At 38.2% G+C, this 26,435-nt stretch overlaps 2 protein-coding genes across 4 annotated transcripts in view; one reads left to right on the top strand and one right to left on the bottom strand.

The window, feature by feature from the left end:
* Positions 1–1,208, top strand: part of COG5 (component of oligomeric golgi complex 5) — a 284,211-nt gene extending 283,003 nt beyond the window's left edge. Inside the window, exon 22 of the mRNA XM_029233621.1 lies at positions 304–1,208. Coding sequence (XP_029089454.1) covers positions 304–418 — 115 coding nt within the window. The 3' untranslated portion in view covers positions 419–1,208. The remainder of the gene's footprint in view (positions 1–303) is intronic.
* Positions 1,209–1,363: 155 nt separating this feature from the next.
* HBP1 (HMG-box transcription factor 1) lies at positions 1,364–26,435 on the bottom strand. 3 transcript variants are annotated; one of them, XM_029233624.1, is made up of 11 exons: positions 26,193–26,435; positions 22,834–23,017; positions 20,480–20,708; positions 17,533–17,671; positions 16,881–16,992; positions 16,680–16,792; positions 14,073–14,229; positions 13,252–13,396; positions 5,807–6,124; positions 3,549–3,690; positions 1,364–2,477 (listed from the first exon to the last, which is right to left on the bottom strand). In XM_029233624.1, exons 1-11 carry the CDS (start codon positions 26,268–26,270, stop codon positions 2,460–2,462), a joined length of 1,635 nt encoding a protein of 544 aa, XP_029089457.1. In that variant the 5' UTR covers positions 26,271–26,435; the 3' UTR covers positions 1,364–2,459. The 3 variants fall into 3 exon arrangements, with proteins under 3 accessions (XP_029089457.1, XP_029089458.1, XP_029089455.1); XM_029233625.1 differs by lacking the exon at positions 26,193–26,435 and adding an exon at positions 23,641–24,219; XM_029233622.1 differs by lacking the exon at positions 26,193–26,435 and having other exon boundaries at positions 22,834–24,219.

A 26,435-nucleotide genomic window follows, 5' to 3' on the forward strand; every position in this document is an offset into this window, starting at 1 on the left:
CTCGTGAGCTCGGTGCGTCGACACAGGCTGCGCTTGGCTCCGCAGAAGTCTCTTCAGTAGGAAAGAAATCTTAGCCGCCAGAGAGCCTCCGATTGGGTGATGAGACCACTAAGTGCAACGCAGGCTGAAAACCGTGCACAGCTCTGCACCTTAACCACAGGAACGCGACCAACAAGTGTTTGAGGGCTGGTCGACTGGGCAAAGCAGTTCCAGAAATGGGCTGCTTTTAGGTGTTGGCATCCTCCGAGCTCTTTTAATTTCATTTGTATAATCTTCTGATCCTTGTTTTCTTTTGGTTTTCAGGGGTGCCCTGGAAGCTTATGTTCAATCAGTTAAAAGCAGAGAAGGCAAAGAATTTGCACCAGTTTATCCCATAATGGTTCAACTGCTTCAAAAAGCTATGTCTGCTCTTCAGTAATAATGTGAAGTATTTCTTAATGTCCATTTTGTGCTAACCCATCCAAGGCTGGCAATTAAACTAACACACACTCTAAAGGACAGCTGCCATCTACTATTTTAAGAATGTAATTGAATTTTTTGTATCTCCTGTTGATCTTTGCTGTTTACCTCTGAAGCCCTTCTACCTTACGTAGCATAAAATGTCAAAACTGATTCATCATCACCACCTTCCAACTCTGTGGACCTGATTTTTTCCAGAAAGATGCCAAACTCTTGTGTCTCCTCTCAGGCTTTTCTGGGAGGCTATCTAAAACTTCTTTCCCATCACAGAGGCCCCGCTGCTTCTTAAGGGATTCGACCAACCTATAGTAAGTACACTGCTTCTCCCCAGCTGGCATCCTTCCTCACCGGATAGTCGGTAGCCCAGTGGTTTCCATATTTGGCTGCATATTAGACTCACTGGTAGAAGCTTTAAAAAACCCTGATGCCCAATTTGTACCCCTTATTAACACGTATGGGGGTAGAAGCCAAGCATTAGTATTTAAAAAAATATACATCCTGAAGTGTTTCCAACGTGCAACAAAGCTTGGGAACCACTGGCATATCCCAAAGCTAAGATGTAGGGCTAAATGTTGTTTAACTGTCTTACTGTATCTTTAATGAAGATAGAGCAAGGCTGTCTTTACACTCGTGTGTGTCATTTTATTAAAAACAGACTTTTGGGGCTGTTCAACTTTGTAACAGAGATGCCAAGTTAAAAATAACTTTTACTCTACAAGATTTCTTATAAATAGTAGGTAATCTAGGGCCTTAGCTTTCTATTGCCCTTGCTGTCATTAACATTTTATTTTAAATTTAATGTTTAAAATCCCGTAAGCCACTTCTAAAATATTTTCCATCTCCTGAACCTGTTATTCTGATGACTCATTGGTAAAGTTCAGTCAGGATCAATCAGTGGAAGTCGGAGATAAACAGTTTTTTTCATTTTATTTGAAATAATAATATACAAGAATATAGTGTGCAAAATTTAGGGGCAACATCATGAAGAAGTGTAATGAACTGAAAATTCAATTTTACAGCTGTGATTCCTAACCAGAAACACCACTGGGTAAGTAACATGAAAAGCCATGATTGTAGCTCAGAGCATAAGCAGCTGTATTGCCATTGTGTTTGCTCTCACTGTAGACAGTTTGGAGGAAAGTAAAGTGCACGTGTTGCACTGCATAAGTGCAAAGTCTGCCCCCACCATAGAGATACGATGACAAATACGATATTAAGATATGTGGCTGAGGAGATACAGGACACAAAAGTTAAAAATACAATGGTGTCAACCGTTAACAGCACCATTACAGTGACTATACCCCAACGCTATTCACTAACTTTACCTTGGCCTGGGCTGTCTCCATCGAACAAGGGGTGGGTGCTGCCACCTGGCGCGTCCACTCAGCATGCTCCGGGAGCCGTGGCAGGTGGCTCTCAGGCTGTGACACTGACACCATCCACCTGCCCCCTGTTCCGGCAACCTCTTGGCACTGGCCAGACTAGGAGCCCCCCGTGTTTGGCACAGATGCTGAGCCATATGGTGGTTGCTCAAGGAAAGGCCAACTCCCGGCTTCTGCTTCACTCCATTACGTATACAATACAGATTAATAAGCAGTAAGGAGCCAATGTATAAACAGCAGTTACATATTTTTAAATTCCCCCTTTGTACAATTTAAAATAAAACATGTATACACTTCTCCTCTCTTTCTACTGTACTTTAGCACCACAGGATATCAATTTTCAAGCCTATATTACCTGATAGACATATATGAAGTTTGGAAGAAAATAAGGCAATTTGGTTTACAATGTTGATTGATAGTTTTAGCTTACTTAATGCTCTAATGGAGAAAGCAAATCCTCACTCATATTATTAAATCAATCATTTCAAGACTCAATGCTATCAGTATCTTACGGTCACACGGATTCAGGACAAATGGTGAGACCTTGATCTTCTTAAGTCTTTCCATCAACAGTCAGTGTTTATGCAAATACAGACTTAAGAACATTAGCATCCTGGTTTAATGTTGTTGTGAGCCCTGTGGAGATAAAATTAATAACTCAGTGAATGTTTACACATCAATACATAGCAGTTCTACAAATGAAAGCTAAGATGGATAATATAATGTTAACAACCATACTATTAAAAAAAGATTGCTTTCTCAAAGGTTCGTGATTTTTTTTAAAGTCTGATAATACCTGATGGTCCAAGCATCCAGAAAATTTATGAAAATGCTGAGACAAGAGAGATCGACTAGGATGAGCAGACAGGAAAGGGGATCCAGGCCAAGTCCTACCACATGGAGTCCTAAAGAACTTCAAAAATCTAGTTCAGTCACCCTCATACTGGAATCTGACTGCTGACTGCTTCTTTATAAGAAATTCTTACACAGATGAGAACCACATGTTACTATACAAATACAGAGAATGAATTACAACATCCTTGGCCAGCCCTCCTGCTGCGAAGTACTGATGCTGTCCCTTTGTCTTTAAATGGTATTTCAAATTGAGCTCATTCTGTTCTATCAATCATGTGATGTTTTCTTGTAATTAATCGAAAACACTTAAAAGATGCTAGTCTAGTAATGGAAAAGTTTTAAGAATCAGGTCTATCCAATACAGCATTATTATGGTGCAAACTTGTTTACTAGCCTTCCCGGGCCTTTCTATTTCTTCTCCTTGCTGAGATTTTTAACCTAGAAATTCTGTGCAAATGTCAGAAGTCCCCACCTCCACAGCCCATCACCAATTAAGAAAAGAAAGGCTGTTGAGACATACCACCCCAAATCAGAAAATTCCTCTCCTGTGATAGTAATGAGTTAATAAGCCCCATCTTTCAACCCAACCAGAAATACTCATTTCAGATTCTTCTACTTTAGCATCTCTAGCAAACATTCCTACTTTCCAAGCTACGAGAGTAAATGGCACTAATGACGAAAGGCAGCCTGCCTTATATGATGGTGTGCAAACATTACTTAGGTTCTGAAAGGTAAGAAGGCTGAGAAACAGCATCAACGCCCTTTTAAAGCTTCTAACAACCGCTCCAATACGCTAGTACAATTTTGGAGTTAAGTCAAGATCACTTTAAGCAACTACTTGTTGAAACATACTGAATTGGTTCTTTTCCTTTTCCAACAGTCAGGATTTAAACGTTTTTGTTCTTCAGCCAAAGCCTTTGCTTCTAATGTATACATTCTCCTCTCTTCATTCTTCATTTTCTTCCACCTGTCACCAAGGATCACACTTATGGCTCTGTAAAAGAAACATTTACACAGTGTTGAAAGCAAGAATTTTTCAGAAAACTCATGTCAAGTGCTGCTACTTTAGGAAGAAGTAGAAAGTTGAAAGACAAAAATCTCGTCCAACATAGAGAAGGAGAAAGGTCAAGACTACTGCACTCATTTCCAGTAAAATCTGAAGTCATGGTCCATTCATCGTAATCTTGGCAATTAAAGCCTCCTAGAATAGGGCCAATATCTAAAAGGGCTAAAAACTGGATATTTTACACAGCTTAGATTTGAAGAAAAAAGTTAAATATTTCAACGAAATGGTTTGTTTGAATTACTATTGGGTACATCGGTCTTCCAAAGATGTTTAAGATTATTAAGGCAGACAGTGTTTAGTATCAGCAGCATAAAGTATTCACCTTGTATTGAAAGGTATTCTTACTTTCTGTTTGTGCCCATAACCCATCAAATAGTCACGATAGCCTTTTTTCATTCATGCAACCGCCGTGAAAATGTGGTGGCGCTAACTATGCACACTTAGCACTTATCTCCAAAAACAACACCAAATAAACCTTAGGCCACATTTACACTTACTACTTAAGAAAACCGGATAAACTCAAAGGAGAAAAAGTCAAACTGGTAAGACCCATCATGATAGAAATTTGAAGCTGTTCCCTATTTATTAATTTGCTCCCAAAACTACTAAAATGGTCTCATCCAGAACAGGCAGACACAAACTGTTTCCCTTTTGTGAAGAGCTTAACCCTCATTAACCCTTAATTTCATGACACTCATACGAAACAGGTGGTCTGGAATGACTGCATGAAGTACATACAAAAGATTTCACAATGGCTGACATGGAAGCTAGAAAACAGGCATCTGAGCTTTAGAACAGTCGCCACAGAAGCTCTACTTGAAAAGAAATTTAAAATGTAGTAAATGTATTTTTTAATCCAGTAAGTCGATGCAATTCAACATTGCACTGCATCTTCTTTTAGTAAAATAAAAACCAGTTTTTATAGTCTCCGAGTTAAAGGTACTATATAATGGTTGACACATTTACTAGTGAAATTGATTAAAAAGTATTCACATATGTATCAATTTCCAAGTCACAGATGCATCTGGTACAAGAAGCTTCTCTTTTTAAAATGGAAGTATCTGGGGTGGGCAAAAATGGGTGAAGATGGTCAACAGGTACAAACTTCCAGTTTTAAGTGATGGAGCTGTAATGTACAGCAGGGTGAGTACAGTGAATAATACTGTGGTATATTTGAAAATTGCTAAGAACATAGATGTTAAAAGTTCCTATCACAAGAAAAAAAATTACTAACTATGTATGGTGATGGATATTAGACTAGTTGTGATCATTTCTTAATATGTACAAATAGTAAATCATTATGTTGTGCACCTGAAACTAATAAAATGTCATGTGTCAATTATATCTCATGTATATATATATGTGTATATATATAAAAAGATCATGAGTCATTAAAACTGGAATTCAAAGCTGAATTATTTTATGTGCATAATCATTTGACTTTTCTCAGAATATCAAGGATTAAGGGAACTAGGAAGAATGGAGAAGATAATTTTAATTCGTGGAGAACTTGGTTGGTTTGAGAGGAAGTGAGCAGTAGAGGATTCTAAGAGATGAGGTATGGGCACAAGCAAACAGTAGGAAGGACTCGCACTGTTAACTTTTATCCCTGGGCTCTAGTGAGGACCCCTCGCAGTCTTTTGACAAATCTGGCAGTCATTACAAACTGCCAATGCCTGCACATCCCATAGCATGACACAGTTGTAAAATAAGTACATCCTTGAGATCTGACACAAGAAGGTGCTAGTCTTTTCTGTAAAGATGGAACAGTCAATTGTTAGAACTGTGTCATCTAACAGGCAAGTGACATTTAATATTATTTTAGAAGGCAGATCCTCACCTCTTAGCTAACCTAATTATCTGTCTAGGTATTATGAAACAGTTACACATGACCCTAAAAATTCCACTTAAACATTTTACTTTAAAATCAACCTGGAAAACAATTCAATAATGAAAGCTATTGAATAACTTAACTGTCCCAGCTCCTCTGAACTGCACAGAAGTGTTACTGAATTGTTATAGTCAGAATTATCACTATTTTTACCTGTTATCTTTCCCTGGATACATCTGAGTATATTCAACTCTGTATTTTTTGGCAAAAAGCATGAAGGCATTCATTGGTCTTTTGCACTTGTTAGGAGAAGTGGCACTCACAGTCCCTGAGCTGTGGGTTTTGACAGCTTTAGCATACAAGGAATTGGAAGAGAGCTGTGAGGATCCCGGGGAGCCACAGTTTTTACTGAATCCAGATCTTTCAAAGTCTTGACCTCCAGGTCCTCCACAAGACAAAGATGCACGACGCTGACGAGCCATACTACTTAACACATAGACTGCAGAGGAATCCATAGGCGTGAAGTCATAGCTGTAAATAAATATATAAATTCATTAACAGGATTTTAATTCAGTATAGTTATCTGATTTGTGAAAACAGGATTAAAAAAAAAAGACCCTTAAGATCTGATTGGAAATTTCAATGTATTTTACCTTAAATAATGTTACCAACACTACTTTAGCAACTTCACCATTGATAGTTGCTTGTAAGATGAAAGCTTATGTATGCATTTACTAAATTTATTTTTTAATCTTAATACAAAATGTTTTTATAAAAGACTTCCAAGCCTCCCCACTTCAAAGGCATCTGTTACAATCCACATACTTTATTCACAGCAAACACCTTCTTCAGATCCCATACAACTCATTCCTACTTTAGATTCATTTTTTGACACATTTGATAATCTAATTTGTTGACCTCTAGAAGCCTGAAACTACAAAATTAAAACAGAGTAGCAAGCGTATACCAGGCCTAAGGACTAACTACTACAGAAGACAAGATGTTGGGTAAGGACAGATAGAAGTGGTTAAATGTAGCTGAAGAAACTTTAAATGCACAGTAGCCTGGGTCATCTGTTTACAATGACATGTGAATACAGTCATACATGCATTAGTCTCCCCTCAAGGCTATCCATATATTATAACATAGCCTAATAACTTAAAACCCCACATTGATCAGGAAAGGCCACATTTTGTTAGGTATGTTCAGTTTATATAGGTATATAAGCTTTCCATATCATCTCCTTTTCTCAACAAGCCTGCGTGGCGATTATCATTATCCTCTCTTTATATGAAGAAACAAGCTAAAAAAGTTATTGTTCACCCAAGGCCTCACATCTACTAGCTCTCAACCCAGATCTGTCTGTCCAGCTCCAAAGCCCCAGGTTTCCTCATGAGTACCATGGTACTCTGCACTGCTGTTGGCAAACCTCAAGGTGAATAACCATCAGATTAATTGAAAACATCATCTGAAAATTAGAAATAACGTAGACCACAGCCTAAAAATATACCTGTCAAGAGAATTCTCTTGTTCCAACTCTGTTAACTTCACTGCTTACACTGGTAATCTCAGCAGAAAATCTTTTACTTCACCCCAACTCCTCTTTCTCTCCCTGAAACAGAGATTCTGGCAGTCCATCAACAGGTTGATAATAGCTACAGGAATAGTATCCGCCTACAGGTGAAGCAATGTGCGATTATGAATGATTCTGACATACGGAGAGCTACCTGAGTGAGGTGCACGCCATTCACTGCACACAGTAAAAATGACTTTTACCAATTATCAACCACACAACATCTGCTTTTTTAAAGGTATTACATGAAATAAGTGTACTTACAAGTATGACTCCAAAATCATCCAATAAATGCTTAGCAATCAGTATTATGCCAGAGAAATAATTTTTGCTATCTTAAACCCCTCTCATATGTAATTTAGAAAAATAGCAAACTTAAGCATTTGTAAATGAACCTGACACAAAATTATTAATTTCTACTGCAGGAAAATAATTATAATTTGAAATACCGAAAGATTTAAAAATAGGGTAAGCTAATTGCCTACTGAAATTTGAAAACTCCACCATCTAGTGGTACAAATATAACCGTCATCCATTTCCATTATGGATACAATTTAAAGTAGCTTGAAATATTCAATCACAGAATTCAGATTTTTGACATGACTACAGCATTATATTACATACAATATCTTTTTTAAAAAGCTTAATTTTTGGCTATACTGAGCATTCGCTCTTTGCTATCTGTTCCTAAAATGTGCCTTATCTCACCTCACTTTTTTTCTACGTGCCATCCGAGCTTAGGATGCCCCTTTCCACCGTCACTGTCTATTGCTCTTAAAGAAAAAGTACAATAGTATAGTGTCTATTAACTGAATCAGAAATATTAACTCACTTAACCCTCCCTTCGATATGATCCTCGTTTTACAGCTTTTTTCTTTGTTTTGAAGACCATGGAAAAATTAACTTACCCCAGTTTCCGCAGCAAAGCTATCACAGAGCCCGGCTGTGAATCCAGGCAGTCCGCTGCAGAGCTGTGTTGCTTACCAGGCTACACTGCCTCCCAACCAGCACCTACACATGGTACACACGGCCTCATCCATTCCCTTCTCTAGGCTGGAAGCAAAGAGGCAGGCCTATGTCTTAACTGATCTTCAATCCCCAGTGCCAGCACGTACTAGGCTCTCAAAATGACTGACAACTGACCGAGAGGGTAAAATAAATCACTCTGGAGAACGTAATAATATAAAATTTTAATTGGGCTCATAGCCTGTCTCTGCCACTTACTAATGGTATGAGCTTGGGCAGGTAACCCTCTAGCCTCAGTTTACTTAGCTCTGAAAAGAAGATAATATTTGCTATGCAGTGTTGCACAGCTGGCAGAACAGACTGTATAAAACACTTAAGGCAGAGGCGAGCACACAGCAGGTACTCAACTGGGGTATCAATTATTATTGTAGAAGTAGTCTAGATTGGTAAAGTGACTGTCCTAAACCTGCCTGATGCCTAGAAGATTGGCCTCAATACCCAATGTCTCAAATGGGCTTCTTCAACTCAAGCTCTCACCTGGAAGCTTCCTTTCTACAACAGAGCCACCTACTGTGTTTAAGAGCTCATCCATCAGTTTATTGCTGACTTCTTCTGGTCCTCAGCAAGCTAACATCTACTCCAGTGCCCTTCCTAGACCAGCATGACCCAAGAGCACCTACTGTGTGCCAGCTGGATACTATAATTTCTAGTCCTCACAACAAGGAGTAGAGTTAGGCAGGTGTTATCGCCTCCATTTTACAGTTAAAACACTGAGGCTTGCATTTGCAGCAACATGGATGGGCCTAGAGATTATCTTACTAAGCAAAGTAAGTCAAAAAGACAACCATATGATCTAAAATGTGACAGGGAATTCCCTGGTGGTCCAGTGGTTAGGACTCCGTGATTTCACTACCAAGGGCCTGAGTTCAATCCCTGATCGGGGAACTAAGATCCTGCAAGCCACGTGATGCAGCCAAAATAAATAAATAAATAAAAAATAATACTAAAGATAAAATATGACACAAATGAACATATCTATGAAACAGAAACAGACTCAAAGACACAGAGAACAGACCTGTGGTTGCCAGGGAAGAGGAAGAGTGGGGGAGGGAGTGAGTGGCAGTGTGGGATGAGCAGATGCAAACTACTGATGATATACACAGGATGGATAGACACAAGGTCCTACTGTACAGCACAGGGAACTATATTCAATATCCTGTGATAAACCATAATGGAAAAGAATATATGTATAATAAAAATTTTAAAATAACAAGGAAACAATATTTCTAATATCACTAAAGTTCTACATTTGTCACCCCCAGAGGTAACCATTCTCCTGAACTGTTAATCATTCCCTTAATTTCCCAACAATTTTATTATAAAACTCATTCATAAACACGATAGAAACTACAGTGACATTAATTATGTTAAAATAGCAATTATATTAACATGTTACATAATGTTTCATTGTGCAGAAATGAATTAACGTTGCAGGCTTGCTGTCCTTTCAAAGGGTTACTTACAGGCTGGCCCTTGACTAGCTTCTGGAACTTGGATTTCAGGAGGGTTCCCATCATACCCACAACTGATAAGAGTGGCTCACTGTTCCTAAACTGTATGTACAAAAAATACGGTTTACTCTAAACACCTGCTTTCCTTTTGGAAGCTTTTGGTATATGCCAGGCAGAGGCAGCCTATGCAACCAGCTCCCAATAAAACCCCTGATGCTGCGTGTCTAATAAGCCTCCCGGTAGATAATGATTCACACGTGTTGTAGCTCACTGCTGGGGGAAACAAGCTTGTCCTGTGTGACTCCACCGGGAGAGGACTCACTGGAAGCCTGGCTTCCCCCGACCTAAGCCCACGTCTTTCCTGTTCACGACTTTGCTTCATATCTTTTCAATGTAAGATATCATAGCTGTGCATATGACTAAGTACTAAATCCTGTGAGCCCTCCCAGTAAATCACTGAACCTGGGGGTGACCTTGAGGATCCCTGGCGTTAACTGTATAATGTGTATTTTACATACTATAGAAAGATTATATAAATGTAATTAGATTTATAATTTTATTAGATATATTTCCAAAGAACATCTGATTCCAGACTAATTTTTACTTAACATTATTTCTAAAGATCCATGTTTTAAAATGTATGGCTACGGTTCATTCAACTTCCACTGACAAAAAGAATTCTACTGTATGACTGTACCACACTATATGCATTCAGTCTCCAGTGAATGAGTACTGATACTGTTTCCACGTCATAAGCAACACAGCTTGAACTTTACACATCGCCTAGTGCATGTCTACAAGCATTTACTTCTCTATGGTGTACATACAGAGGAATGGAACTGCCGATATTCACTGGAAGACAATAAAGGTATCTTCCAAAATTTTTTTATCCATTTACACTCTCACCAAACATTAGAGGTATCACGGATCTAAATCCTAAGAATACTCTGAGTACTGGACCTTAACAATGTTGTTTTTCAAAAAAAGACTGTATAAAAGAGAGTCAAACAGCATTTAGATTCCAATCTTGCAGATGTTTGTTGAGCATATAGCCTGTGCCAGGCCCTGTGCTCGTTGATTTTTTTTAAATGTTTTTAAAAAATAGTCTCACTTGGGCTTCCCTGGTGGCGCAGTGGTTGAGAGTCCGCCTGCCGATGCAGGCGACACGGGTTCGTGCCCCGGTCCGGGAAGATCCCACATGCCGTGGAGCGGCTGGGCCCATGAGCCATGGCCACTCAGCCTGCGCTCCGCAACGGGGAGAGGCCACAACAGTGAGAGGCCCGCGTACCGCAAAAAAAAAAAAAAAAAAAAGTCTCACTTATGCTTTCAAAATAAAAAAACATATTAACCTTTTATTTTATTATATTAAACTGAATTTATTTAAAATCTTCAGGCCAGCAGAAATTCTTGAAAATTCTCTACTTAAACGCCTATGGATTTGATAATTATCTTAAAGAATGGGTCTTGGGGCTTCCCTGGGCGCAGTGGTTAAGAATCCGCCTACCAATACAGGGGACACGGGTTTGAGTCCTGGTCCAGGAAGATCCCACATGCCGCGGAGCAACTAAGCCCGTGCGCCACAACTACTGAGCCTGCGCTCTAGAGCCTGTGAGCCACAACTACTGAGCCCGTGTGCTACAACTACTGAAGGCTGCATGCCTAGAGCCCATGCTCCGCAACAAGAGAAGCCACTGCACCGCAATGAAGAGTAGCCCCTGCTCGCTGCAACTAGAGAATGCCCACGCACAGCAACAAAGACCCAACGCAGCCAAAACTAAATAAATAAAAGCTAACTTTTTTTCAAAAACAAGAATGGGTCTTAAAATCCCAGATATCATATACTTTCCCTGGGTTCCTTCTGGGAGGAGGGTGACCAACTGCCCCTATTTTCCCAGGACTGAAGGGTTTCCAGTGGTGCAGGACTTTCAGTGCTAAAACCAGAAAAGTTCTGCACAAATTCAGACAGTTGGTCAACTTTCTTGAATGTCAGCACACATGGGTCCTTGTCCTATTCTACCACTTACTAATAGGGTGATCTCAGGGAAAATCACTTTCCTCTTTAAGTCTTTCCAAATGTCAACTTTTTGCTGTTTTTACAATTTTTAATCCATGCAACTAATGCCCTTGGTCAAAATGAATAGTAAACGAAGACACAGTTAGCTAAATAAAAAGAAAGATACAATTAACAGACTTATGGTCTGGTTCAAAACAACTGGCCAGATTTAGCAAATTTTTCTTTTCTTAACTATCAAAGATCTATTTAATTCCTAGACATATAATGTGGTATTTTCCTAATCTTAAATGTTTTATGAAGTCACTTTTCCTACATGACTACTCCATGTAAAAGTCTTTTTTTTTTTTTGAAGTATAGTTGATTTACAATATTGTGTTAGTTACTGGTATACAGCAAAGCAATTCACTTATATATATATATATTTAATATACATATTCTTTTTCAGATTCCTGTCCTTTATAGTTTATTACATACTACCCTGTACTATACAGCAGGACCTTGTTGTTTATCTATTATATATACAGTAATTTATATATTAGTATCTGTTAATCCCAAACTCCTAATTTATCCCTCCCTACTCCCCCTTTCCCCTTAGGTAACTATAAGTTTGTTTTCTATTTCTGTGAGTCTAATTCTGTTTTGTAAATAAGTTCATTTGCATCATTTTTTAGATTCCACATATAAGTGATGATACATGGTATTTGTCTTTCTCTGACTCACTCCACTTAGTATGATAATCTCTAGGTCCATCCATGTTGCTGCAAATGGCATTATTTCATTCTTCGTAAAACTCCTCGAGGGACTTCCCTGGTGGTGCAGTGGTTAAGAATCTGCCTGCCAATGCAGGGGACACAGGTTCGAGCCCTGGTCTGGGAAGATCTCACATGCCGAGGAGCAACTAAGCCCGTGCGCCACTACTACTGAACCTGCGCTCTAGAGCCTGCGAGCCACAACTACTGAACCTGCGTGCCACAACTACTGAGCCTGCGCTCTAGAGCCCGCAAGCCACAACTACTGAGCCCGCAAGCCACAACTACTGAGCCCACGCACCTACAGCCCGTGCTCCACAACAAGAGAAGCCACCATAATGAGAAGCCCATGCACCACAAGGAAGGGTAGCCCCTGCTCGCCACAACGAGAGAAAGTCCGCATGCAGCAACGAAGACCCAACTCAGCCAAAAATAGATAAATAATAATTTAAAAACTCGAACTATATTATTTTACTTTAATTACCAAGTTTTTTTTTCATTTATTCATATACAATTGACCCTTGAACACTGTGCGTTTGAACTGCATGGGTCCACTTACACATGGATTTTTTTCAATAGTAAATACTACTCAGTCCACAGTTGGTTGAATCTGTCTACACAAAGGGCTGGCTGTAAGTTATATGTGGATTTTCGACTGTGTAGAGGGGTCAGTGCCCCTAACCCCTGTGTTGTTCAAGGGTCAACTGTACATCCCTCTTCTAAGTAGTCCTTTTATAATTCTCAGATCTTTAAAGGTTTAACCTGCTAAACAGCAATCATTAGGGAGATTAAGAGTAAACTTTAATATTTTTTTCAGAGAGAGAAAAAAAGGAATTCAATATTACCTTTTAAATGTATCAAAAACACCTGAATCATCAAAATTAATGGCATCGGGGTGTCCAGGAGGTAGACATACATCACCAACATGAATTTCACAACATGGAATGCCATGCTGTACCACAGTCAAGCTTGGATAAAATGATGACCAACCTAAAGTTAAAGCAAACTATTGTTACATAAAGGATGGAGATTGACAGAAAGCATCCAAATTATTTATTATATGATAGCTATGTCACTTCTGAGTCTTAAAAAAAGTATGTCATAGATTTATAACACAAGTCATATATCTTTGCCACAAAGCAAATCCAAGTGTTTTATTTAAACAATGCAAAAGCGCTCCCAAACTAGTTTAACTCAGCAGTTTACTAGTATATCAAATTCTATCAATCAGCACTTCCATTGACCTACAAAATAGTAAATGATAAATGATGATGGAGACCATGAAATAGTCTCTGAATCATTACGTTTGACAGTGTTAATGTGATTCAGGTGTAAAGCATATTTGGCCTCAACCAAACTTCAATTACCAGAATACTCCATTCCCCAAACTATATCAAAACAACAGAGAGCTTATTATAGTATGCTACATGAATCTACAAGTTCATACCCACAGGAAGTAGAACTCCACCTGACTACTGCTAAGACATTTAAACATCATTAGGTATTATTATAAGGCATTTCCTATGGTAGTTTTATTTAGTTTGAAAGAAGTTTTCCCTTCAAAACGTTTTTTCTTAATCATCAAATAATTATGCCACAAGACATAAGTATAGATTTAAGAAGCTTTCTTTAAAAAGTTACTACAAATTGAAAATTGAAGCCCTACCTTTATTTTTAACATAGAAAGGGTGGTCCAGTTTACACTCTACAGTAAGTAAACCATCTTCGACTGTACCAGGATCAAAAGTCAACTTCAGTACAGACTCGCCAAATGATATACTTTCTTCATGTGATAACAACTTTAGACCATCAGAACCATAGCCCTGGAAATACATGCATAGAGTAAATAAATTGGCAATGTTCAACTCAACATGAAGTTCCTATTATGTGTAAGACTTTGTGGAAAAGGTAAAAATAAACAAGACAGGATCCTTCCCATTAAGGAGCTTTCGACCCAGTAGCGAAGAAAGGCAGATATTACTACAATATAAAGCTGACTGGAATAAGTGCTTCAATCCAAGTACAAATAATGCTAATGGAGTTTAATAAAGGGAGATATTAACTCCAAGAGAAAAAGATTGGGGGGGGGCTCTCAATTCCCATTTGAACTGGAATCTAAAAGGAGAATGCAATTTAGAAAGGTACAAGAACCTGCCTTACACCAGGAATAGTTGTGACTAATAACTTCTTTGCAGAGTGCTGAGTATCTGCTAAAAATACAAGATTAGTTCAGAGTTGGGGCAAATAAGACTGCAAAGGAGGGCCCAGTTAGTAAGTAAGTAAGTAAAGGGATCTTAAAGACAGGCAAAATGCTTAAACTTTCCTTTGAGAAGGTACTGGGAAGTCAATGAAAATATTTTTATTAATATAATTGTTGATTTTAAGATGATGACAAAGACTACAGATAAAAGGTACCTCTAGTATTCAATTTATTTGAAGATATAACGAGAGAACCCCATTACAGTCTTGAACTGACAAGTGCAGTGGTGGTAGAACCAGGCTGAATTTAAATTCAATCAATATTTATTGAGCACTTAGTACATGCCAGGTGCTAGCCTCTGAAAACACATGATCCCTACCCTTAAATTCACAGAAAAACAAAGGAGACAGACATGCCAACAGCTAGCTACAGTGTCCAGTCAAAGTAACTAATGAAAGAAAAGGATAAATGTAAAAAATCTTTAAGGAAACAGAATGGATCAACTGAATACAAAGAGAGGAAACAGTCAACTTCATTCATGTTTTGAATGAAGCAATCAAGAAAAGGTTTTGAGGACTTCCCTGGTGGTCCAGTGGTTATGAATCTGCCTTCCAATGCAGGGAACACGCGTTCGATCCCTGGTCAGGGAACTAAGATCCCACATCCTGCGGTGCAACTAAGCCCGCGCGCTCTGGAGCCCACGCGCCACAACTAGAGAGAAGCCCGCGCGATGCAACGAAGAGCCCACGTGCTGCAACACAGCCAAATAAATACATAAATATTAAAAAAAAAAAAAAAAAAGAAAGAAAGAAAGAAAGGTCTTGAATCTGGCAATCAAGAAAGGGTAGTAATACTCTTAAAAGGGGAAAAATGGACCTGGATGGGGAAGAAAAAGGTGAATCCAGTGTTGGCTATACTAGTAACTAGATTACAGAATCTTCTAATTCTTAGAGCTGTAAGAATTTAAAGCTAATCCCAGTTCCGTCTTACAGATCAGGAAGGCAATACCCAGTGCGGTTGATAGACTGACCAAGGGCAGTCATACAAATAGCTGCTGGCAGAGCCAGAAAGAGCCCAGCTTTCCTGACTCCAAGAAAGACCAAAGCAGTTTCCACAGACCACCAAGGAGCTGCTGTCGACATTATCATCAGAGAAAAAGTGGTGAAGAGAGTGAGGAAGGGTAGAACCTTATTAACATTCAACATCATGGGCAGACAAGCCACCAGTCCAAACAGACAAGACATCAGAAGGAGAAGCAGGGCACTGCCATGCTACGCAAATCAAGGGTAGACAATCCACTATGTCAAACACTGCAGAAATGTCAAAAAGAACAAGCAGAAGTCTCTTTAGCAATCAAAATAAAACTAGTAACCTTTGAGACGATTTTAGTAGAGCAGCAGAGGCTGAAGTCGGACTACGGTGAACTTCACTATGTAATGCTTACAGCAAGAAGGGGAGACTGAAGGCCGCCAAGTCAGGACTGCTGTTCTCAAGAGACTCACTAGTAGGGGACAGCAGGCGCAGAACAGGAATTTTACACAAGCACACTTCACGTGCCCAATTTCTCTGCCCACAATGGAGATGGAGAAATTGAAGATTTCAAAGATAAAGGTTTCATCCAACATTTATCCTACTGCTTGCTGCCCACTACTGCCTTTGCTTATCGACTTAGAAAACACCAGCATTTTAATGGGTCATTTTAAATGTAACTCAATCAATTCTCACTTATCCATAGGAGAATTAACCACTTTGTAGATTACCTAAGGTAAGGCTTTGGTTTATTTATTCATTTTGTGTTTAATGCCAGTTTAATGTTCCCCAAAATAAAATGTGTAAAAAGTGCTAAGAAATACACTCTTGTTTCCATCTAAGAAAGCTTCATTATAAAGGTAAAACCTAAAGTCGCTTCTCCTCTCCATCGGGCTAAGCAACAGAGGAGTCACAGGAGCTCCTCCCAAAATGTCAAATGTCATTGAAACATGGAAGCAAATGGGAGGATACACCTGCAGATTAATAACAAACCTATGTTCCCTTTTGAAAGACTTGTAAAAGTTTTAAGGATTTTAAATCAACCTTGTGAGTGCCCATCTGGAGATCTTCCTCATTATCGCAGCCTTCGGTTCTAGCAAAATCTTCCACATCCTGCCATTCCTTATTGCTTCCCTTATGAAAACACAGTCGTGTGCCTACAGTTTAAGTAAAAAACAAGTATTAGATATGTGACTACTGTGCTTGCTACACAAATAAACTGTAAAGAATTCAAGCATTTTTTACCTTTCAAAAAACAGTGCCAAGCAGTCGAAGGCCAGGAATTGCACCACCCCAAGTCGTCATCATCCGAGAGGGAGGACATGCAGAAAATGCCAGATTCTGACTCACTGCTTGCCTGTGGAAAAAATATTACAAACTTTCTAGGTTTTCTTTTGTAAGATGTATTTTTTAAATCTGTGTCTTCAGACTATCTATCTATCTACCTACCTACCTAGCTACCTACCTACCTAGCTACCTAGCTAGCTGGTTAGCTATGCCGGGTCTTAGCTGTAGCATGCTGGATCTAGCTCCCCGACCAGAGATCGAACCCAGGCTTCCTGCATTGGGAGCACAGTCTTAACCGCTGGATGGCCAGGGAAGTCCCGAGACTTTCTTATTAGTGGATAACTTAATCATTCTAAACTTAGGGAGAAAAATCGCCTTCGAAAACTGAAGTTCTGGGAAGTTTTAGTTAAATGCATGTTCCCACTGGTAACAAACTTTCCTAACAGTTAATAGAGCTGTACATATAACTGAATCCAGATCAGCAGGAGAACAGCGAGAGAGACTATTTCCCATCTGCATGTGCTTCAGAAGAACTGCTTAGAGAGGGAAAGTTCATTTTTTTCAGCTGCTGTACAGATTTCATAAAGTTTAACCTCATGAATAAACTTACCCTTTCATGTCTGACTGGTGTTTGCTCCTTCCAGTGGTGATGAGCGAAGGCTGGCCCACCCTTAGAAGAGGACACCGGTGGAGGGCGCGCATAGGAATGTAAACTTTTGCTAGTAGCTATGATGTGTACAGGAGATGATCTAAAAGAAAGAAACTGTTTTAACCACAAAGCAAAGGTCCTTAAAGTAAAGCTTTCCTTTTGGTGAACTTCATATTCATAACACCAATGTTATTACATATAAGACACCTATGGGAAACACTAATAAAGACATCAGGGTTTCGTCTATAGTATGTTGTTCCTTAACATCTTACCCAAACCCTCTTCACACATTTTAAACACTGTTTTTTTCAGATTAGATAATATACTTTAAATTCCAAACTACTGTTTCATTTACTCATTCACTCATTTTTATATCACTAAGCACATACAAGTGTGCAGTTTCATTCATGAAGGATGATACCCCCTTATGCAGGGCTCCCGATCCCTTTCTCTCTCCTACTGTGATGTGGTCACCAAATCTCGGCCCTCCAAGCTCAACGTGACCAACACGAACTCTTTATCTACCAACCACCTGTATCACTGGGCAGATACAGTGAACTACCTGAAGCTAAAATGTTTAAACTTATTATAGTAGAAAACAGCCTATTTGCAAAGCGTCTACACATAAAGTCAGCTACTTCTGCACCAGGATCACCTTAAAAAAGTAAGTTACCTCTTGCCCCGCTTTCCTGTCAAAAGTCTCTTTACCAGGCAGTGCTCCCTTCAGAGTACACGGGGCTCCCCAGAACACACTAAGATCCTTCCCCCACAAACATATAAGAGGGGTAACAGTTAGCAGCAAGCCCATAAAGGACGACCAGTAAGGTATACTGACTCGGGAGTCTGGAAAGCATCAGAAAGGAAAATTTCGGGGTCTAAGAAGTAAATCTGAATTGTCCCAAATCAGGACAATTCTGAGATGCCAACTAAGGATTTGGTCCTTAACAGAAAAATGTTTACACATATCTGTACTAATCCTCTTTCTAAAAAGAGGAGGGACATCTTACTTTCCAATTCTTCCCTTATTCTCTGAGAAATGTGATTAGCCCTCATTTTTTTAAACTTAACAGTTTTTATTATACCTACGCAGAAATCAATTTTTAAACGAGGATCCACATATAAAACTGTACGCTGCTTTCACGTTCATAACACTTCTTAAGTAAAAAGCCCTCAAATTTCCATGCATTTTAGCTTACTCTCCAATCAACTTTGGATTTCAAAATACAAATAATATTTCATCTTTGCCCAATTTCTTCCTTTTATTACACATTTACATCTTTATGAAGTATAAGAGGATGGCCAAACTGCTAAAAATTCCTTAAACTCATTCCTGCCTTCGTGACTAGTAAAAGAAAATGGGTTTATCAGTTCTTCTGTTTAACCATTTAAAAGACAAATAACAATGTACTGTTCTAAAATGTATATGGCCTAAATGTTCTGTAAAAATTAATATGCTGCATGTGCCTGAATCACTAACACCATGGTCTCTTCATCCCTCTATCTATGCAGGGATAACACAAATTTTACCTGTCCTCAAGCCCTTGGTACTGTACAGTTACAACTTCAGACATCCCAAGTTCAATAACTAACACAGTTTAACACTCTACAAGAAGTCAGGAGAACAGCACTGACTGTCAGAAGGCAGGCAAGACGGTAGAGTGCGACCCTTGCTCTTGTTCCCTAGGGAGAAGGGAAGCATAGAAAATGCCAGAGAGTAATCTACATCTTTAGGGAGCTACTCCTTTACTTGTTTTTTTTTAACATTAATTTTCTTCTGAGGGTTTTACTCAACTTTCCATGAACTAAATTATTAATCCTCATGAGCTTACTGTGAAAAATGAAAAGTACTATCTCTAAACTAAAATCGGGGAAAAAAGAAAAGTCCAATAGTAAAATCAGGGTTTTTTTTTTTAATTGTAAAGCAATTTTTCACTTTTTGACTATTAAGATTACAATGAAAACTGGGACAATAAAGGAAGTAATACTTTGAAAGGCAACTTTTCATTCTTGTGGAACTCTTCATGGATTAAACTGAAGTTAATTAAATTGAATTTGCTCTAATCAAAACCAATGACCTTGCTGAATAGAAGAAAAACAGCGTAACTTGCTGGGCTTCACACCTAACAAGTTTATTCTTTAGCAAAGAACTATACTAACTTAGGAACACTACCAAAATTCAGTTATTCCTACATCACCTATTATGGACTCTGGTCTCTCACATGAGTGCAAACCTGGGTATTTCTCTTCCCTACAAACTATCATATTTATCTATGTCTTTTTACATAGCCAATTTTATAATTTGGGGGATAATTAATAAAATATTATCCATTTAGGTATCTCTAGGAATATTAGTTGGAAGCTTCCATAATTTCATAGCACCATTAATTCATTTTCTTAAACTCTGGTCTGGTTATATGAAACAGTGGTTTCTACCAATGGGAGTCTACTTTTGTAAGTTCAACATTTTAATATTAGCAAACATATAAATAACATAAGGCCACATACACTGTGGAAAAAAATAAACCTAGACCAAAAGGAACCAAACTCAAGGTTGATAAAAGTTTAAAATATGTCTATTTTAATTATGATTCCTTAGACATATATAATTTTCATCTAAGTAGAAATATATAATAAAAGTATTCTTGGTCTGATGTAATTTTTTGATGACTTTAAACCATTTACAAATATTTTTGACTCTGCTGTTCTCTTATCACTTTTATCTAATTCTCAAAATATGAAACCATGACATTGGGTGAAACAGCTCTTTGATTATTTTAAGACAAAGAGCTTAATTCTAATGACTTTGATAAACCACTCATGAGATGGTCAAGATTACTTTTAACTCTAGAAAAAAAAAGCATTTTGTCATGATAAAAGTTTTCAATTAAAATACAGCCAATGTTCCCACCTGTTGTAAAATGAGCACTGCATAAGTGGACTTTGTGGACTGGTGGCGATATTTGCTAATTCTGTTAGCCAATCCACCTCATTTTCACGGTAAGTGTTTTCTGATATTTCTGAGGTATTTTGGTTCCAAGATGGTCTTGGATATTCTTGATGTGACACATCTGAACTTAGCTGGTATATGGCAGATTGAGTAGGATCACTCTGAACAGCCTGAAGTTCAGGAAGATCATCTGCAAATAAGCACACTCGAAATTATAAGAAGGAAATTACTAATACAGGGAACAATTCTACAATCACACCTGGAAGAGAGGTCCTCAAATTTAGCTAATTAATTCTGTGAGAGGAAACATGTAAATTCTAAATGTTTTCTTGAATGAAAACAAGTTTCAACTGAAAAAAAAAATGACATCTTATACATTTAAGGGCCAACAGAGTCTGACAGAAAAGTAAACCTAGCAAATGTAAATGGATTAATGACTTCACTACTCAAACCATGTAACTACCACAACTGTTCACCAACTGTTCTGTTTGTGTTTTCTGACTTTTTCCCCCAGTTTTTTATAGCTCACCTGGGAATAATCCATATACCACTGAGACATTTTTATGTTAACATGTTAGAGGAAAAAGGCGTTTTATGGGTACACAGATGTACTTATTGTTCACACACTTGAACCTGTTCAACAAGATTACTGCAATAAATGAAAACAATTTTCAAAGATGAAACCTAGATCTTATTATATATTTTCAGGTACTACTTGTTAGACTTTATCTATGCTAAATTATTTCTTTTTAATGAGAAAGTCTGAACTCAGTACTATTACTTATTTCTTTCCAGAAAGTGTGTTCCTGAAAGGTAGTTCATGACAGACTCTCAGCTACCCAAGAAAGAAAACTAGAAATAGTACCCAAGGACCACTCATGTACATGCCAAGGCTATGAACACTGTAAGGTAGACTGAATTCTAAAAAATTGAATTAAAAATTAAAGAAAAAGAAAGGAGGGGAGAAAAAGCATCTTGCAGGCCTTAAAAAAGAAAAACCACCACCAAAACAACCCTCTTTGAAACACATACCTACAAACTCTACAGATCCACTGCGTCTCTTCAATATATGTCAAAAAACTCTTCCAGTCTTGAGAGTTCTCCTAAACTGTCACTATAAAAGTACATACTCCTAATTCCTATTCAGGGGAATATCCCAGAATAGCTCACTAAAACAGAAATGTCTTACAAGTACTGATTCAAGACACCTATTCATAAAAGTGACTAGAAGGTATCCCCCCCTTCACAGAGCAGCTAAAATATCACACCAACTTAAGACAATTCCACTCTGTAATTCTCATGGTGGTGGAGCCGTTTCCCTTCCCTCACTGCCAACACTGTTCTTTGACTATCTTTATTTACTGTAAAGGGTTCATTTCTGTCTTTCAAGTTACAGAAACTACTTCTAAACTGAAGTCATGAGGGGTGGTACAAGTTTTTGACCCCCGGAGCCCTAGGTTCCTGATTTCCTCCTGAAACCTAAAATGTGACAATGGAGGAATCAACTACCTGATCGAACTGGGGCTTCTTGCTCAATAGTAACCGCTCCTCAATGAATATTCAGGCCCAGCAATCTCTTAGCATTCAAACAGGTTATGTCCCAAGACCTTTAAGATCTCCAAATTCTCAAAGAAGACTCCAGCATATAACCTCCTCTACTTCATCATTTATAAAATGAGGACATTCACATCTCAGGTTTTTGGGAACATCAGAGAGAAATACATATTAAATGGGAACAAAGCCAAGATGAAAAGTTGGCAGTAAGCCAAGATCACTCTTCACCAGTTCACTGTCTCCAACAGCGAGCGCAAAGCAATACGATTCAAAGTCATACCTCAACAAACCTACACACTTCTACAGGTCACGTATCTTTGGAGTAGCTCAGCAGTAGTGATAATCACAAATGTCAGATCCTCAAATTTCAAGGGTCCACTGTAATTTCCCCATCATACCAACAAACCAGGCGTGAATAGTGGCCAGCATAATTTGCTGAGCTCACATGGATATTTCAAAAGTAACATCTTTTGAAAAGCCACACAGTAAGGTTTTCATAAGGTGTTCAAAGGCTCATCTTTATCCACAAAGGCAGTTTAGTTTGAAAATTTGTAAATGAGTCTCTATGATAACCATAAATAGCCCCAAGTTAGGTTGGTTTTAAGTAACACTTCACAAGCAATAATAAGAGAACACTGAAAACTTCTGATGTACAAAAACTTGACATACTTTTTATCAGTTCAAGGTAGGTGGAAAAGCTAGCTAAACATGAAAATTAATCTGAATCTCAGTGAGATTCCTAAGAACTTCATTTTGTTTACCAAGCTCCATGTGCTCATCACAAGAGTTGTATCCAGGTGAGGATGGCAAATTTTCATTACACTGCAGCAACTCCAATGAGTCATTCATTCCTGAAGCTCTCTTGTCCATTACTAGCAGGAGTTTCTGTACTGCATTAGGCACCTGATTTGTCTTCACTTCCCACACCATGTTATGGTGCTCCGACTTAAAAATAATATAAGAAAAAAATGTCAAGTCATGTGATTTGGAAATAATGTAAGTATAAAATAATGTAAGTATAAAGTCAATCAGAGACATCACAATGTTGTATCTTTAATCACACATTGCTATCTGTATCCCCCTCAAAACCTTTAGACATGGATGACTGAAGGTCTATTCTATTTTGCACATTTTTTGGAAGATTCTATTTTAATTTCTCTAGTATTTATCAACTATGTTCATTATTTTGTTTTCTCATCTTCTGAAAGTGAACAAGTTTAACGAACTTAAAATTACAGTCTTTAATGAATATTTTTAAAAGTTTCTTGGGACTTCCCCGGCAGTCCAGTGGTTAAGACTCCGGACTTCCACTGCAGCGGTCGCGGGTTCGATCCCTGGCCAGGGAACTAAAATCCCTCAAGCCGCGTGGCAGGGCCAAAACAAAACAAAACACAAAAAACAAAACAGACAAAAAAATAAAATAGAAAAGAGTTTCTTAAAATGGCCATATACTATACTTCTTATAATTCTTAATGAGATTTTGGGACCTAACCATACTAAAAAGATACCTGACCTTCTGAATAGGCTACAATTTTTACAAAGATTAATAATATAAAATGTGGTTATACCTTTTACACTCTTGCCTTTGGACGATGATCAAATTTGTTATTTAACATGGGTGACAGAAGCAGCAAGATTTCCTGATTTCTCACTACTCCAAATCTCATTTTTTAGAAGTTCTAATGAGTTAATATGAAATACACAAAAAATTCTAACATATAGTTTTTTTTTTCTCAAAATAAAACAGAATATACTGCTCTTAAAAGTCAACAAAAGTCAGGAACTCCCTGGCAGTCAAGTGGTTTGGATATGGCGCTAACTACTACCGGGGTTAGCCAAGGCCCGAGTTCCATCCCTGGTCAGGAAACTAAGATCCCGTGGTGTGACCAAAAAAAAAAAGTACCATAAAAGTCAGGTACCCTAGCCCAGGCTGATCAAAAAATGCAGTGAAAAGACATTTATACCAGAGCTTTCTAAGCCATGTCATAATCACCAACAAACACTGACAGATTTTTTTCTACAAAGGCTTTTCCAATGAACTTTTAAATCATGAAATGTTATCCTGACTATAAAATATATGACCACTGTGGAAAAAATGAAAACAGCTTTTCTTAAAAAATAAAAGGAATATAATAATTATCTCTCTTTTAAAAAATTTACTTATTATTTATTTATTTATGGCCGCGTTGGGTCTTCGTTGCTGAGCGTGGGCTTTCTCTAGTTGCGGCGAGCGGGCTTCTCATTGCGGTGGCTTCTCTTGCTGCAGAGCACGGGCTCTAGGCACGCAGGCTTCGGTAGTTGTGGCTCATGGACTTAGCTGCTCTGTGGTATGTGGGATCTTCCCGGACCAGGGCTCGAACCCGTGTCCCCTGCATTGGCAGGTAGATTCTTAACCACTGTGCCACCGGGGGAGCCCCTATAATAATTATTTCTAATCCCACCAACCCGAGTTAGATACTGTGACATTTTGATGTACTATCTTACAATCTAATCTCTTTTTCATGCACAGACCTACGTTTTACCTAAATAAAATCATTTATTTTTCTTCATACTTCATATTATATATATTAATAGTTGAGACCTTTTCCTTAACATAAGTTCATAAGCACTTTCCTATGTCATTAATTTTTTCAAAGATCTATTTTAAATAGTTAAATAATATACATCATCAGGATGTACCAAAATTTATTTATCCCTCCTATTGCTAAACATATTCCCAGTTTTTCCAATCTTCTAAATAACAGTGAATTTATATTCTTTTTTTTTTAAGTATTTGCTTATATCTGGTTATTTCTTTAGATTCCCAGAGACAGATTAGTAGTCGGATGGCAATTAAACATCTTCTTAAGGCTTTTGACACATACAGCCAAACTGACCACTGCCTTACTTTATTTCTAATATTTTATTTCAGATGCTTTCTGCCTGTACTCCTCAAATATTACCCATTTCTTGGGCACTTAGAGCCTTACACAATACCGACTGTGAGATGTAGTATGGAGTAGTGAAAAGGGCACTGGGGTAGGTGGAAGGAAACAGGTTTGATACCAGCTTAATCACTTACTAAATCTATGAACTAAAGTGACTGAGCTTCAATATCTCCATCTGAAAACAGGGCTAATGACTCCTGCTCTTTTCTTCCTAGAGCAGTTGTGAGGATGAAATGAAACAAAGTGAGTAAAAAAAAAAAAAAAAAGTAAAATGACTTTAAAAAAAGGTTTTTTATCCCTAGACTGACATAGGGCAATATTATGCATACTATGGGCACTTCATGTTCTAAACAGGATAGTTATTGAAAACAGTTAACAACAGGAGACCAGACAACTAGCTATTCAGCTTCGGTAATTTCCTCCCTGGGAAATCTGACAAGTTATCCAACACATCTCAATAAAAAGTCACAGATCATACCACTACTTTAAGCAAATAACAGTTTATCTAAAAGATGTTTGAAGCATTCCCAACAAATGAACGCTTTTCCAGTAGGTACAAGCTATTATGTAGTGATTAATCACAGTCTTATGATATAGTTACAGCAAATCTGCTAGGGTATAACAAATAATTCCCTACAAAATTGGTGGCTACAAGAGATGTGGTAACACAAATCGACTTCTCAAGCGTAAGTAGCCAAATCCTGATTCTGAGCCTCCACCTTCTCATTGCAAAAGCCAAGCAAACTTAGCTTGATCTGAGATTCTCGACCCTAGTGGCACACAGAACCATGTCTGCTTCAAACCAATTATGCCCAGGCCCCACCTTCCTTCCGAAGCAAGTGGTTTATTTGGTCTGGGGTACAACCCTGGCGCACTGGTTTTTACTTGTTTTCTTTCAAAAGAACCCCTGGTGTGTTGTGAGAACCAGCAGGCTAAAAATGACTGCCACATTCCTTTTTATGTAAATATATGTGTGTGTGTATATATATTCATTTATTTAATACATATTATGTACAAGGCACTATACTAGGTGCATCGATGAACAGCTGATCATGAATCTCAAGGAATCTTCACTTTAGTGGAACGATATAAGCAAATGACCATAGTTCTACAAAGCCAGGGCTTGGCTATGAATGGGTAAAAAAGAAGGATGGGAGGCTCCCAATGAGAGAAACTCACACGAGCAAACTCACACAGTTAGCAAAGGACTGGATGAAATCAGAAGAACATAGAAGCCAGAAGGCAGGATGGCCTTTGTGTCTCTTGGTCATCCATCAATACTAAGGCTGGAAAGGTAGACTGGGATCAGAATCTTCAATCCTAATTTAGGAAAACTGGTTAGTTGGTTTGTTTTTTGTAGACAAGGATAAGTAAGGACTTTGACAGTAGACTACTGAGTTCATACTATATTTGCTACTTGCCAGCTATGTGCCCTG

This window comes from Monodon monoceros, unplaced genomic scaffold (assembly GCF_005190385.1).
Source record: "Monodon monoceros isolate NGI ecotype Baffin Bay Population unplaced genomic scaffold, NGI_Narwhal_1 Super_Scaffold_2, whole genome shotgun sequence".
Classification (NCBI taxonomy): Eukaryota; Metazoa; Chordata; class Mammalia; order Artiodactyla; family Monodontidae; genus Monodon; species Monodon monoceros.

Coding starts and splice junctions, on each gene's coding strand:
- HBP1 (XM_029233622.1), bottom strand. CDS start 23,110: ATGTCTCTGATTGACTTTATACTTACATTATTTTATACTTACATTATT. Junction 14,230..16,679: donor TCCAGATGGGCACTCACAAG/GTTGATTTAAAA, acceptor ATGTATTTCCAG/GGCTATGGTTCTGATGGTCT. Junction 6,125..13,251: donor GTTTTTGATACATTTAAAAG/GTAATATTGAAT, acceptor ATTTATTTACAG/CTATGACTTCACGCCTATGG.